Raw genomic sequence first — 15,641 nt, forward strand, 5'->3', positions numbered from 1 at the left:
CCAGATGACAGGAGCCGCTCTGGCTGAATTGTTTCCAGATGTGGCTTTCAGACTGAACATGCGGCCGGGCCTCTTGAGCTTTAAGCTGGATGGAAACGGTGATTTTGCATTCCTCCCTCTTCCCTCCCCCACCATCACTGCTGCCCTGAAAATTGAACCATGCCACAGCTTTCTAGGTTCAGCTGCAAGTGACCCCTGTATCTGAAGCAAAGGCACTCAAGACAAGCAGGAAAAAAACCCGACAACAAAAAAACCCCAACCAAAAGCAGGATTAAAAAGAAAAGAGAAGAGGGAAAAAAAAGATTGATTTGGGCAGCTACCATATCAGAACATCCAAGAAAATCCCTACACAACCTTGCTCTTCAAGGTAAGTGAGCTAGGTTTGGCAACTGAATAGCTACTTTCTACCAGCTTCTTTCTTTTAAGTTGATGACTCTCCAGAGATGCCACAGCCATCTTCTCTTCCATAAAACAGATTTTTGAAAGGCTGGGCCAGATGCTCAAATCCAGAATTAGACAACACAGAACACATGACTGTAGCATACTAATCCGTAAATAATATCCACCCATTCATTTTCTCCTCAGAGGTATCTATCATACCAGTAATCCTCAGTGTTTCCACCTCTGCTATAGACGGGACCCTCCAGCTCCCTTGGTCCTGGGAAGATGTTCTCATGTTGGATGATGATGGTTTTGATCAATTCATTGACATGAGCTTGGCAAGAGACTTGATCATGACCTTCAGGCACAGACATCAGTGTTGGCCCAAAGCAGATGGCTAAATTGTAGGGATCCATCATGTTCTCTTCACTGAACTGAGATAAGCTGCACAAAACAGAAGTGGGGAAGAGGGTTAACAGCAGAAAACAATATTATCATCACCATCATCTGCTGGAGGACAGATGATCTGGGAAAGTTTGCTCTGGGCTTTCTGCTGTTTAAAGCTGATCAGCTGGGACATGAATGTTCTGGGTCTGTGTAAAAGATGAGATACTGATTGCATTTACAGAGAAATGAAATAGAAACTGCAAATGGAGTTTGAAAGCTCGAGACTATGTGAAAAGTACTAGGTGCTGACTTTACAAGGGGAGGACATCAATCTTTGTCTTTAATTACTCTGTATTATTGTTCTTCATAGGCCACTTGCAGCCCAACACTCACCAGAGTTATATCAGGTCCACTCTGCCTAAGTGCATGTGGTCAAGCGCACAGAGTGTTCCATCCTTTCTCCAAGGCCCAGGAGCTTCTCAAGTGGGCCTTTTTTGAGACTCTTCTTCAGGATTTCCCAGCAAATCTGAATCTTATAGTTTCTATATGGTGCCATTTTTTAAAACACAATTTTTATCTCACTAAATTTTGTCCCAAGCCTGCAATTTAAGCCTTTCAGATGCCCATTAAAGAATGAACAGAAAACTAAGTTCCAATACAATTCCCCTTGAAATTCCCTGTTTTCTAGATCACTACCTGGAATAATTAAAAGCTACTGAGACTGGAAAATCACATTTCAGTGACTCCAGCAGTGACATCTGTGAAACAACCCCCCTGCTTTCCAAACAGAAATAACCACTTGAATATATGGATAGGTTTAGTAAATGTCCTGCTCCATTTTAATACAAATCTTTTAGAAAAACCTCAAACTCTAACATTGCCTCATTTTAATGTAAGGAATAAGATGTTCATCAAAAGTAGCTGATGAACTGGAGCTTTACAAAAGCAGACAGTAAGCCTCAGGTCTCTGTCAGGTCAAAATATTGTCTTACAGTTGTATTTCTCTTTCACCTAAACGGCATTCGAAGGGCTCTGACAATGTATATATAACCTTCCGGTTAGGACATTTTTCCTTTATGCTACCTCAGGTGTCAAGACCATGTTACTGGAGGAAACTATTGACTCTTTGCTGCCAAGCTATCCAATGAACTAGCCTGATTCAGTGGACTGTTTTAAAAAAATAAACTCACTCTCTACCACGCATATTACTCAGTACGTAACGCTCCTTGCTGGTGTGGAACCCAGTTTCTGACTCTTTCGTATCACTTTTTGCTTGGGTTACCAGCACTTTATTCCCTTTCATTTCTGGAACTCCTTTGAGATTCCATTTTTATCATTGGGATGAATTTTGGCATGGCTGAAAAGCCCAGGAAGGCAGATGCAATAGCAAGCTACTGTGCACTTTGTACCTTGAACCGTTGCACAGATCACATGAAGCAATATCAAGGCTGGTTCTGTCATTTATCATGTTTATACCAAGTCCTACAGCAGGGCCATGGTGCTCTCAAGGATACTCACTGATTGAGGAATGCAAAGAGGTATCTCATTACAATCAGAGTGGTCTTCGGCAGGTTCAGAAGCACCTTCCGGATGTGGAGCGCTCTCTCTTGTAAATTATCCATTGCTGAAAGAAGAAAGAGCACCAGTGAGTCATCACATCACATACCCACAACTTGCCACTGAGTCCCAATGCAACCAGTAAACTGTGATGGTTCCTGTGCAAACTATTCAGAAGGGCAGCCAGCAGAGCAGCAGCAGGAGGAAGGAAGGGTCTGCCCATTTCCAGAATCCTCCGGTGCTGCCCAGCATGGGAATGCAAAGGCTGCAGAACCTGCTGGTGAAGCCTTTTGACAATGAAGGTCCCTGAACACGTGAAACTTCACTGCAAGCTCCTTCCTAGCGTGGGAGCAGTGGATGTCATCTGTTTCAATAGTTCTGGCACAATAGCTCATTCAAGTTAGCTTAGAAAGGTGGGTGTTTAAAAAAGAAATTGTATAACACTCAAAGGAAAATTAACATAGTTAAAGGGTGAGGCAAAAAGCTCTGTGTGCAGCAGCCTACTGAGAAATAAGTGGGCAGCATAAATCATCTCAGAAGGGAGAACTTATTTGGAAGCAGATTTTACTTCTCATATAATGTGAATTCAACTCTGTAAATGCATTTATCAGGAGAAGAAAACCATGAGCCATTTTAGAAGCAGTTATCTTTTGCTTTACTTCAAAGGCTGCCACCGCAAAAGCCATTTCACTATTTGGACAATAGGATCATTCTTCGATTCTGAAGGACATGGCAATAGTCAGGCCATTTAAAATGAGGTTGTTCACATACAAAACCCACAAACAACCCTCTGCCTACCAGAACCACCTTTAGGAACCGTCAAAAATGTTAACAACCAGCCTGTGACTGCCCTCATGACTGAAATTCTTTAACAGGAGTCAGTAAATGGCCCCTCGTAGTCATGAAGCTAAAAGGTATATGACTACTACCTTGCCAGCTAAAGAGAGCCTGCAGAAGCCTGGCAGCAGACGTACAGGCAGTGTGTATCTATCCACGCTAGGGAAAGCACGCAGGGCAAGAAACTCTGCTGGCAATCCCTGCTTCTGAGAGGGCATTTCTGACACCTTCTGATGAGAGGGCTTAAAGATCATTTTTCAGAAGTGGAGGGCTTTGCTTTATTCTGTTTTAAAAGAACCCTGTCACAAAGCACTGTCTCAGAAAAATCCATGACACAGCCCTTAAAATCTATTCATTTCTATCTCCTTGCTCATTCCTAAAAAAATTGCTATCAGAATAAGGATGGCTGTGACCAGGTAACTGCCCAGACTGTGGCTAATAAAGACTAGGATACCAGTGCAACACAAACCCAACCAAAGTAACCACAAAAAACCTTATTTTAGAGTCAGGAAAAAGGGGGAGGGGCGAAAAGTGGGAGATTAGAAAAATTAATCCTATTTTTTTTTCAGATCTTCATATACTTACTGACACAGGCAATCAGATCATGAAAGATATCCTTGGGGAAGAGAGGGTGCTCCAACCCTCGAAAATAGAGCTTCAGAACTCCTGCTATTGAATCCATGTCATGGTCATTCTGGTCCCCAGCCAATGGATCTTCCCCTTCATGACAAGCAAAGAAAAGCAGGCAAGAAAAATCAGAATACTGGAGAAAAGTATCAGACTGGGAGGATGCACCTCAGCTGGAGAAAAGGATTTATGCAGCAGAAAGTTAATCCCACCTACTCCAACTGCACTACAACCAGCATGAGGTAGAGAGACATCTCTCCTGTGCATCGCAGCTGAGAAGGGAAGCCTCTGACAGCAATCCCAGGAGACCTGGGACAGCTTTCTATCAAACAGATTACAGTCTGACACCGGAGCGCCTGGCTCACGCCCACAGAGGGTGGTGTTGCTCCTACAGCAGTAGTTACATTTCCAGGCTCTGTGCTCCAGATATTCTGGTAGGTTGTGAACTCCACAGATCCACCACGGAGGTGAACATCACACGAGTCCAGGAGAAGGTCTTTACGCAAACTCACAACTGAAGCTAAAGTGGATTCAGTGGACACACAAGAGGCCACTGAGCATCATACACTTGGCTCGGCAGGATGCAGACATCTTATGTTGAATTGGCGGGGGGCGGGGGGGAGGAGTGTTTCTGGGACAGATAATTGTTGCTGCAGATATGCCACAGTTTGTCTGTATTACAAAAGAAAAGATGCCCACTTAAGGAGTTGTTCTCTAGGGAAAACTCCCTATCAGATATAATTAGATTTAATGACGGGGCAGTCCTCAAACTGAAGCTATATATATCCATTATGTGACTGAAATTACCAAAGCTTGCCTATTATTTTAATAACACACAGGATAATAAATGGGCCACTACAAACCGGAGCATTATCCTTGATATTAACTGCCACCAAGGGTTCTGGATGAAGTAATAAACTGCAGAGACATTATTGTTAACTTTGTGAGTTCTGTCTATCATATGCTTTACAGAGACAAGTGAGATAAAGGAGAAAAAAAAAAACCTAAACAAAAAAAAACCCCAGCCCACCTTTTTTATTTCTGCATGTTAGTGCTGCAACAACTGGCTATTTTCCCAAGATGACTGGTATTTCCTTTATGTAAAAAAGGGGTCTGATTCTGGTATCAAGCCTTTACCTGCAGCCTATGATACACAGTTCTGCTTCCTCTATTCTTGAGATTTTAATTTGCAGGTAGATGGAGATGAAGACAGGTGAAATTAGATGCCACATTTCACACATGTTGCTCATTAAAGTTCTCTCTTCCCAATAGCAAAATAAACTTGCTATAACTAATTAATTACTGCTCATCCCTTCCAACAGCAAGCACAGAAACACATGATATTCTTTCAGAGTGATGTAATCAGGGAATTAACACAAGCCCTGTTGTTTTCAGTGACCCAAGCAAGACTGGGGAGACCGGCTGCAAGGACTGCCTGAAGAGCGAGCTCTTCTGAACCTGCTCTGCTAGGGAGAACAGCTCAGCTAGAAGCTGATGAGTCAGGAGACTCCCAGCCGTTCTTTGCCTTTGTATGGAATGGTTCTTCACATAGAAAATCAAATCTATTAAAAGCTACGTCAAGTTAACAGTGTCTTGAAATTTACTCTCTCACTTGCTGATATTTAGAATAAATGTAGCCAAGCTGTGCCTCAAGAACACGCAAAACATAAAATTTCATCCTCTAGCAGCCAGCCTATTCACAAAGCGCTGGGGGGAGAGGGTAGGAAAATGCAGTTTCACCCAATAATGAAATTCTCTATATCCTTTAGCGTTACAAATAATCAATAAGCTATCAGACACGAGAGAAGATTGAATTCAGGGTATTTATTGTATAGACACTCTACAAGATATAAAGCATAATGCCAAACAACTGAGTATTCAAGGTTAATGAGCACTGGGGAAGTGTTTGGGCTAGGCTCACTTAGGAAACACAGAAATTAAAGGGACAAAATATAGCAAGTTGCATTCAAAACAGGCCATTTCAGAATATTTAAACAAACACATAGATTTGGCAATCATTTCTGAGATACTGGAATAGATCTTCCTTACCTCTCTCAAATGCATTTTTTATGTCATTCACTTCAACTTGTGACCCAGACACTCTGAATATTCCTTCATGCTGCAAACCTGTAACACAATAAGAGATGTTGATAACAATAAGATAAGATAAGCTGGCACCTTCATCAGATACTGCATATATGATAAAGGAAATATAAGCAAAAATACACTGTTTTAAAAGCCACCTTTCCCTTATATGTCCAGGCACATACAGAATATGTAAATACAGAACTCAGCACATGGAGAAAAAATATTAACCCTTCTTCGTAAACTGACAGAATAACTGGGTTATAACAGCCGTGCATGTTATCTTTTACCCTGAAGGATCCCCAGAGGATTTTACAACCTAGAGAAAGTCATAAACTAATGGTATACCAGCCAGAAGTAAAATATGGCTAACTACACAAGGAAGCAGTTTATTTTGCAAGAGCGATACCACAAAGGCCCAGAGCAAGTCAACCAATTGAAACGGAAGCATTTAATTACCCTAGCGTGACCTGCTATCTAGGGTTTTAGGATAGTCTTTAAGACATTCCTGCTAAAAAGTAAGCATTAGCAACGTCATTAAAACCAATGATCAAGTAGGCGAGATGCTCCAATATACTACCATCATAACAATTTTGTTGGTACATGTAAGATGAGCAACAACTGTTACAAATCAACTAATGAACAAAGTATATGCTTCACATAGGGAAATCAACTCCCGTTCACTCAAGCCTTTTAACTGTACACTTTCTGAAACAAGGAATGTTGCAATGTCTTTGCTTTATTTATAATAACGGCTATAAACTAATAAGCTCTCTTGACTGCAACTGTGGCCTCTTCCTCTCAATTTCTGCAACTGTTTTTATCACAACGCACTGAAACCTTTGCAGTATGTGGCTGTATCTGGTAGCTGTGACACACAGCTATGAACAGTGAAAAGAAACAATCCCAAGTGCAGAGAAGCAAGAATGAAAATGACATTCATCCCACACCTACGCAGCAAAACATTTAGAAGTGTCAGTCAGGCTACCTCCAACAAAACTTATTCCTGCAGTGTAAGTGCGTCAGGCGGGCAGTTTTATCATTTCTTCTGCCTAAAGTAGATTTGTTGTATAAAAGCACATTCCTTCTAACTCCAAACTGTACCTTTACACCATGATCTGATATTCAGTGCAGAAATCAGTTGAGTCTGTTGGAAAATCTTTCTGTTGGGGATCTAAGCTAACCCAGGAATATGAGTCTAAAAAATGAAATCTCCTGATGGCCCTGATTTGTCATGTGTTGGTTCACATTGCAATATGGTTTCAATGTTTCTTCCAGCAAATGCCAAGTATGGCCTTAATGAAGGATTATAGCACTTGGTTCTTCCAAGTGATGATGAGAATGGGACTCTAGATTATAGTTTCTAAAGTGGTAATTAAACAAGGAAAATGAAACGGGACCTACTATCTGGCTCTGTGTCTTGTTTAATGAAGATAAATTCAACCTCTTTCTACATATGTTAATTAACAGCTGTTTCACATACTACTAACAAATGATATCGATTAAAAATGAAAACAAATTACAATAAACGTATAAAATCTTTTACAGCATTCAAGGCTGTGAAGTTAACCTTCAGAACAGGTATAAATCATCTCACTGTGGCAATAAGCAAGCAATTAATTCACTACTTAACCTCCTACATTCAAATACTTAAGAGTATTCCTCCTCCTCTAGGAAGCGCATGATTACTGTTGGTGTGAAGGCCACATTTCAGGGCTCTAAGCAAGGTGAGTGGAGGTGAGGGGTAAGTGGTATCTATGGATGGGAATCTTATTTTACAAGAATCAAAGGGATATTATTGAAAGAACAACATTTGCAAGGTCAGTTATTTGGAAAAGTGATCACACACACAATACCAACAATATTGCCAAAAAGTCAGTGTGACTTTTTATACTGCAGTCTCTAGGATTCCTCTGCACAAGCACTGTCTCCCGAGCAACTCTGAACATTTTTCAGAACGCTTCTACATCACCGTTCATTTTATAGAAATATCACAGGATACCTTTTGTCCAAAAACTCACCATGTCTGCTAATGAATCGTATGCAGCTCTCCACGACCAGGGGAATGGCTTGTGAGGAATCCTGCGCAAAGAGAAATTTAAAGAAGAGCAGCAGTCAGAATGAAGAGTGATGGTAAAAGTGAAGGGGAAAAAAAAAAAGACAAGCAAATTTGTCCTCTCATCTGCCATATTCTGATTCCATGCAGTTCCACATGTGTTTAGTGCCCTGCGGTCACAATTCATTAAATAAGGTGCACCATACAGGCACCTGCTCAAGGAAAATGCTGTCATCAGTCCAAGGCCCAAACACAGTAAAATCTTCTAGATTGACAGTTTCCAGCTTAAACACCATTAATTGAGATTTTTCAGTATGGAAACAAGCCTTTACACTTCCTTAGTCTCTGCTTCACAGGGTCACAGATTACTTTTCAGACAACTGAATTTCTGCAATGTCTGCAGTTATTCCTCCCATTTGGGGGAAGAGCAACTAAGCAACAGAAGTGCTGCAGTTTGCTTAAGGTCAGATGCCAGTGATTAAAATTACCATGTGATTAAAACTTCCAAGTTTCTGTTTATGTATGGCCTATTCTACAGTAGTTTTGGACAGCAATGCCTCTAATTTATATCAAAATGCTCACTTGTTAGGATGCTACAGTGACACATTTGGATCAGTTAAAAAAGATGACAACCCTCTGCTCAAAGATATATATAAAAAAAACCAGTTCAACACTTTTCCTAACTTGTTTAGGTTTAATGATTTTTTGTTTTATTGAAATGTCATAGAACTTGGTCATATACTGACAATGATTTCTCTACTAATTAGCCATAGGCAGTTAGAACTAGAACTATATGCTGTACAGAACACCACCAACCAATTAAGAATACTTCAAAAGCCATTCTGCCACTCAACTGGCCCCTGAAGACATGCTTTATTAATAATCATCCAAACAGCATTATAAGCTCCCAGACTTATTTTTGAGTTCGACAGTAGGAACTCACAGAGAATCACATATTCTGGGTCCCAAGCAGAGATTAAAACTCTCAGAGCAGTTATGTTTTAAACTGTTAAGTCACAATCAAAAAAACCCATTAAAACCACATGCAAGTGATATCATGTAGGTTACTGCAAGCTGTGGATTCAGTGTTTGCCAACAGATTAGTTTTTAATTTAGGTTTCCAAATCAGAGACTCGAGTCAGAATATGCTTCTGAGACACCTCAAAAACTACTTGTGAAAACGGCAAGACACAAATATACTTCATTTGCAGCATAGGAAAAGACCATTTTTAGAGCATAAATAAAGGAACAACAATTAAGCTCAGAAAATGAGGTGTCACTCTGCACGCCAAAACCCCAATTTGCCCTTTTAATTTCCAGTATACAGAGATCCTAAAAACTACAAAGCAGCACCCCAAGACAGACTGTATGAAATGAAATCCCAAACCAAATTTTGTCTTTACAGTATCAACAAGAAATATTTTGGTTTCTCCCTATCTCAAAGAAACACATTCTACCTCATCAGGTACTAAAAAGTAACAGACTATCCACCACAGCCAGGGAAACAAAGCATTGCTGTTGTGTCTTTATTACAAGAAGGCACAACAAGCGAGCAGTTACTGGTTTAATAGCATTTTTGTGGGATACCAGTGAAAGTAAAGGGAAAGGGGACAAAGAAACAACAGCATGAAACCCATAAACCATGACTGTCCAGACAGCTCAAGGCTGTTTGGCATTTTTGGTTCCAGGTCTGTCAAAACACAGAGTAAAACTATTTTTAAATTTTGTCAAAGAAAACCAAATCAAGGCTGTGAATCTGTGTTTTATTGATTTCAGTTACTGAAAGAGCAGACACCAGTTCCACTTGAACAAGACTGAAAAGGTCCGTGACAGAGAGGGAAGGAAGGATAACAACACTTGCCTGTTTTCCATCTATCCTCCTCTACACAAACATACACGTACCACTGTTTTGTTACTTAAGGAAATGTTTATTACCTGCTTCCTTATGGTGGAGCTGCGCCTGCCGCTGATGAGAAGATCAGAACCGCCCATTGGTGCAGGAGGGAAAAAACAGAACAGAAAAGTCAAGATAATCCTCTACTATCATCGGTTCATTCGTTCAGTATTCCAAACCACACGTATTTTGGAGGAGGGAAGGAGCCAGATATACAAGTCAATCATAACGACTTAGTCTCATTCAATTTATGGAACTTCAGAAAGATTTTAAGTGACTTTAAATCACTAAAAACCTGAAACAGACACAAGGGAGTCCACTGCTTTGACAGAAGATTACCCTTGACATTTTAATTCCAAACACATGGAAATCTGTTATATAGGGCTCCTTGTTCAAGATGAAGTTTGCTATAAATTGCACATAGCTGTTCTCTGAATGAGCCACTCTACAGAGGGGAGAAGCAGGTGGGAGCATGCTGGTTCCTACTGTGCTGTTAAGAGCTGCCATTGTGCCGTCTTTATTATAGTTTCTGATAAGACTTCAAATAAATAAATAACACAAACCCTCTCAAAACCCAGCACACACTAGCCAGGCTAAGCCTTTTCAGTATAAACCATGATGGTCTCATTTATTTATCTTGGTAGATATTAATTGTAGAAAAACAGGAAAAAGCCTTGCTTTGCCAGGATTTTTCCTCTCAAAATTTATTACTGGGGTTTAAAATTCCTATAGTTTCTTGTAAAAATGAAGCACAAGAGATAATAGTAGAGAGGCCCTAATGTATGATTCAAGCCAATTCCCTGCTAGGGCAGATGGCTGCTGAATTATAAATAAGGTGATTAGAAGTACGATTTTTAAAAAGACTGTACAGTGTGTTAATTCAGGGGAAATTCCTTTTATAAAAATCAAAAACACTGAATGAAAAAAAAAAATCAGATTCCATGGGCTGTCACAGACAATAAGGTCTATTTTAAACTATTAGCAGTAATGATTCTTTGATATTTAAAATTGTTTCATGATGAATAATATTTTATTATTACAGATGTCAGGCTCTAATTAGGACCTGTCAGCTTTGCTTTGCTGTAAGGAATGTGAAAAGTAGTAATGACTCCAGATCAGTAGTAATCACCTTCCTTTTGTTAACAAGGCAGGATGATGCACAGCCCCTACTCCAGCTCCTCGTGCCCAGTGGAGCCCCTTGAATACATCAATTTGGAGATGGAGATTTGTTATGTTTTATAAAAACCCCATCAGGAGAAGCTTAGTTATGGTTCTGTGATTGGCCTAATTATAAACGAAAAGTTTATTCTCCATGACCTCTATACTGCTGCAATCCAGTTCCATGGCAGAGCAGAGAGCATCAACAGGATAAAGAGTTTTCCGATTAATGTTACTCAGCCCTGTACACCAACCATGTGGATAAACCCTGCAGAGTCACGGGCCCATCTCCCTTACAGAAATACAAATGCGTTTCTAAAAATTAAACAGTTTCTCACACCTGCCTGTCCCCTTCCTGATCTGGATTAAATGCACTGGTGCAATCAAAAGTGCAAAACCTCCATGTATCTTTTTTTTTTTTCCCCTCCTTTGGTTATTTTTAACCCCAGCCAGTTTCCCAACCCATTGCTACAGGCAGCCCTGCCAGCAGGTTTACGGTCACAACTGCGGCAGCTACACAGGGCAGCAACAAGCAAGGAGAGGTGTTAAGCAGGCACTGCATCAAAAGAAATATTCATTACCTAGCTGACCAGAGGTTACTAAATGTATGTATAAGCTGTGCCACTACCTTGCGCTGATGTAGGTAATAGCGATGGTATTTAAAGCCATATTAACTAGCACAAATTTGCTTATGTTTTAGCTAAATGAATATTTTTTTCTAACAGATACATATCCTGGGCTGGTAACTGATCTAGAATGGCAGTGACCAATCTGCATCAGATTTTCCTTAAAAAAAAAATGATCCCGAGCCACACCTACCTGGCAAGGGAACAGTCAGTCCGTTGACCTGTGAAGACAACAAAGAAATACAGCATTAGGAGGGAGGAATGGGAAAATACTTTCAAAGGCTTTGCAAAGCCAGTTTTGGAAGGAGATGGAGGAGAAGAACCATTGGACAGGGAGGGGGCAGCTCTGGGGAGCCAGACAGTGGCTGCCTCCCCCAGGAGTGCTGCTGGGAAGACCACTGAAGCCCATCCCTGCTGGCACAGCTCCGCCGTGGCTGACCAGGAAACGCAGCAAACAGCTTGGGCTGCCTGAGGACTCTTTCTTTGGAAAGTATTGTTTTTGAAAATTAGTTCCCTGTGCATTCTAATTGTTGACTTCTGCTGCCAAAAAACTGGGCTTGTCAACCTCTCCCTCCCTCCCCCTTCCCAGGGGAATTGGTGGGGTGAGAGATTATACTTTATAAAGCCACTTAGTAAGATTGAAAACATTCACAGATTTGTTAGCCCACAGACTGAATGTGCTGGCATTAACTATTTTGGGAGACAGACGTTTAATGATATTTTCCACAACCATATTTATAAAAACGTTCCATGAACTTGCACTGAGTTTGCAAGGAAGCAGCCAAGCTAACGACTACTACTAATGCAGGCATCATTTTAAAATAGCACAACAAGGAGTAAGAGAGACAGAAAACTAGTTTGTGCCTTTGGGAATTGTACAGGCCAGATCTTTTGCTGGTATAGATCATCATCAGTGAAACCATACTGATTTACAACAGCTGAAAATCCACCTTCCCTACAGTTGTCTTCCTGCTCCTGGGGAGATGGAAGAATGAATGAGGGAAACGTCTAATTGCTGATGGCTGACAATTAGTTGAACACATCTCGATAGCCACTTTCCTCTCCCCACGTAAAGCCAAAACAGTGCATAATTTACATGAAAATGTTATTCTGAAGCAGAATTTCCAGCCATCTGTCCCACTTCCATCATAGAATATTCATATATATAAATTACATGGCTGTGGCAACATCAAGGGGCTCCTACATTAGGGTGACAAATATGTACAGTAGGCAGGGACATAATTACTTGTAGATAGGAAGGCTTGCTGCTATTTTTATTACTGGAACTTGTCATCTTTAGATTAAGGTAATTTGCAAGAGGACTAATATATGTCACCTGAGGATGGGCAAAGAAGAATAAAAATCATAACAAAACCACGAATTTTCCAGGGACTGAAGACATGCAGCTGTATGCACGTTTTTCAGTAAAGCTTCTAACCATGCTCCTGGGACTTGTGAAAGGAATTTTATTTGCCCATTTCCCAATTAAGTGACATTTTATGGATAAGTCTAGGCACAGTCCCCAGTTTGTACCATTAACCTGCTAATGTGGTTTTGGAGACGAAATGTACCTCCCTTTCTCAGCTCCTTTTGATCTCACAGATGACAGAAGTGATTATTTTTTTTCAGAAGCTGCAGGAGCTCACCCTGACACACACTGGGTCCCTTCACAGAGTGACTAAGAAAGCTCTGGTTTGCAAAGCAACCACAAGAAAACAGAAGCAGCCTTTAAATCTACATAGCAATACAGAAATCGCATTTAATTTCCTCTTCTTTTCCCCCCACCACAGCTTGAGATGGGTTCAAGGGGCAGGCAGGTTAAGAGGAAATAGGTCTCGGTATGCAGAGGTCAGCTATGATCCAGGAATGTGATTAGTCACAGGGGCAGCATGGGTGTCATTTGGAGATATTTAGAGGCAGAAGAAAAATACCCTAAGGACATAGATCTTTGGCTTCATCCACCCTTTCTACAGGACAGCTGAAGAGACGAGCAACTTTAAACAAGAAAGCTCAAAACGATGGCAACATCCTTTCCATACCTTCTAGTGGTTTGGGTCTGATAAACATGAAACTCTTAATTACTGTAGCAATAAGTATTTTATTTTTATAGTGCATTTTTAAACTGAAAGCGGAGCACTTCAAAGACCACATGCTGTTTAAGTTTTCATTCAGAAGATTTGCACACCATAAACTGTGGGGAGTCCAGTTAAGTTACATATCAAAACACAAGCCCTGCTCCAGCGTATAAACCCAGGAACGAGTTGAGCCATTTTTCTGACCTGACATTTAGACTGTTAAAACCTTCTCCTCTGCAAATACGAGGCAGACAGGTTTCTATGGAAACTTGGATGCATAGTTTAAGTGTGTTTGGCCAACAGGATTTGCCCATACCATGAAGGGAAAGAAATCTTCCTTTGTTCTGACACTAATAGCAAACGCATATTCAATTCTGGCTGCTGCCCTTTGCCTAATGCCCCCTAGATAGGCAACATATTTTACATACTCTGAAATTTGTTTGCTCTTCTCCTAATAAAAGCTTGCGCTCAAATACATTAGTTTGGTCTGGATTGAACCTACAGAGGTGAGAAGCAGCTAAACTACCATGCAAATGAAACTTCTGACCAGCCTAACAAGGCAATACTTCTCAACTAATCAGTAAACTGTAAATCAGAAGGTTTACCCTAGTACAGATTATTAAGTGAGAAGCAGAATGTGCGTGTACAGGGACAGGACAGGATGAATGAGTGGGCATATGCTTCATTTTAACAAGTAAGTGATGCACATTAGTGATTCATTAAGCATTTTCTGTTCACCATTAATCAAGCAGCCATGTAGGTCATTTGCCTTCTCCATGATGCAGATCGGAAAAATAAATTCATAAAACATGAGTATGTCCACTTTGCGTCAGTAATCCAAGACCGTTACACTCAGTCACCTGACTAATTCAATAAGTGCAATAGCTTGGCTAATAGCAGTGACGAGCAGGTCCCAGACTCACTTTCTCCTAGGGTCTTCTGAAGGAGGTCGTGTTTGGCTTGGAGCTTCGTTATCAGGTTCCTGCCTTCCAGATACTCCTTCATTTTCTGTGAACGTGGAAAAAAACAAGATCATGAGTGGACATTTAATTTCTCTGACTGCATCTTTAGGTTACTGGATTCTGAACATAATCCTGCACTGAAATTTACGGTGCTAAGGATGAGCTAAGTCCTCCTGGTTTATATACTCAGGCAAATCTGAAGCTTGTCCATACGTATCTGCAGTGCAATTTCTATTGTTTCACTGGGGAATCAGCTGAATGTTTGGCATCTTTTAAGACATCTGAGAAGCTGTCATGCATCTCCTCTCCAGACAGGGTGAAATGGAAATGCACTTCCCTCGCACGTCACAGGCAACTGAATGAGCAATCTGTTTTAACAAACTAAAAGGCTGCTACTGTGCTTATTCTCTCACTTAACCTCTCTCACCCCACTTTACTTGTCAAATAGTGTGTCTGCCTCCACGCTGGATGATACACAGGGTTGCAGGGGGGGCATGGGACAAAACAAATAAAGATATTATTTAAGTTCAGATTTGTTCTCTCGGTGAAATATTATACAATCATGCAGTCATTTTTCCCACTTCTTTCTGATTTTTCACAGCTCTGCAAATGCTGGGTTTTTACAGCTCTTTCATCTCTTATTTTGTAGTTCAGAACAGCATTATTTATCTTCACTGTGCTGCAGCACATAAAATACTCTGCTGTATGGTAGCTGTCCACATTATAATTAGGACATGTTTAGACTCAAAAATACATAAATAGCACATAACTATTAAAATACCACAGGCCATTCTTTAGATATGAGATATTTTAAAAATTCAGCTAGCAAAATGAACACAAAGAAAGGATTCTCATTTAATAATGAAATGTTTCAGTTCTTGTCTTCAGCCTTCCCCAATTCTATCCGCTTTCTTCCAGTTCTGCTTTGGTATTGCCAAATTAGACTGCAAATCCTTAAGGTTAAACCCAGGATTTTAGCAATAAGAGTGCCTGGAC

At 40.6% G+C, this 15,641-nt stretch overlaps 1 protein-coding gene across 7 annotated transcripts in view; it reads right to left on the bottom strand.

Moving 5' to 3' along the window:
• The window catches only part of SRGAP2 (SLIT-ROBO Rho GTPase activating protein 2), a 115,288-nt gene that overhangs the window by 19,087 nt on the left and 80,560 nt on the right, over positions 1–15,641 (bottom strand). For all 7 annotated transcript variants that reach the window (XM_049832233.1, XM_049832234.1, XM_049832235.1 and 4 more), the window contains 8 exons: positions 14,607–14,691; positions 11,802–11,829; positions 9,866–9,896; positions 7,896–7,956; positions 5,839–5,916; positions 3,748–3,882; positions 2,287–2,392; positions 601–825 (listed from right to left, as the gene is read on the bottom strand). In XM_049832233.1, coding sequence (XP_049688190.1) covers positions 601–825; positions 2,287–2,392; positions 3,748–3,882; positions 5,839–5,916; positions 7,896–7,956; positions 9,866–9,896; positions 11,802–11,829; positions 14,607–14,691 — 749 coding nt within the window. The remainder of the gene's footprint in view (positions 1–600; positions 826–2,286; positions 2,393–3,747; positions 3,883–5,838; positions 5,917–7,895; positions 7,957–9,865; positions 9,897–11,801; positions 11,830–14,606; positions 14,692–15,641) is intronic.

The sequence above is a fragment of the Accipiter gentilis genome, chromosome 29, assembly GCF_929443795.1.
Source record: "Accipiter gentilis chromosome 29, bAccGen1.1, whole genome shotgun sequence".
NCBI classification, from domain to species: Eukaryota; Metazoa; Chordata; class Aves; order Accipitriformes; family Accipitridae; genus Astur; species Astur gentilis.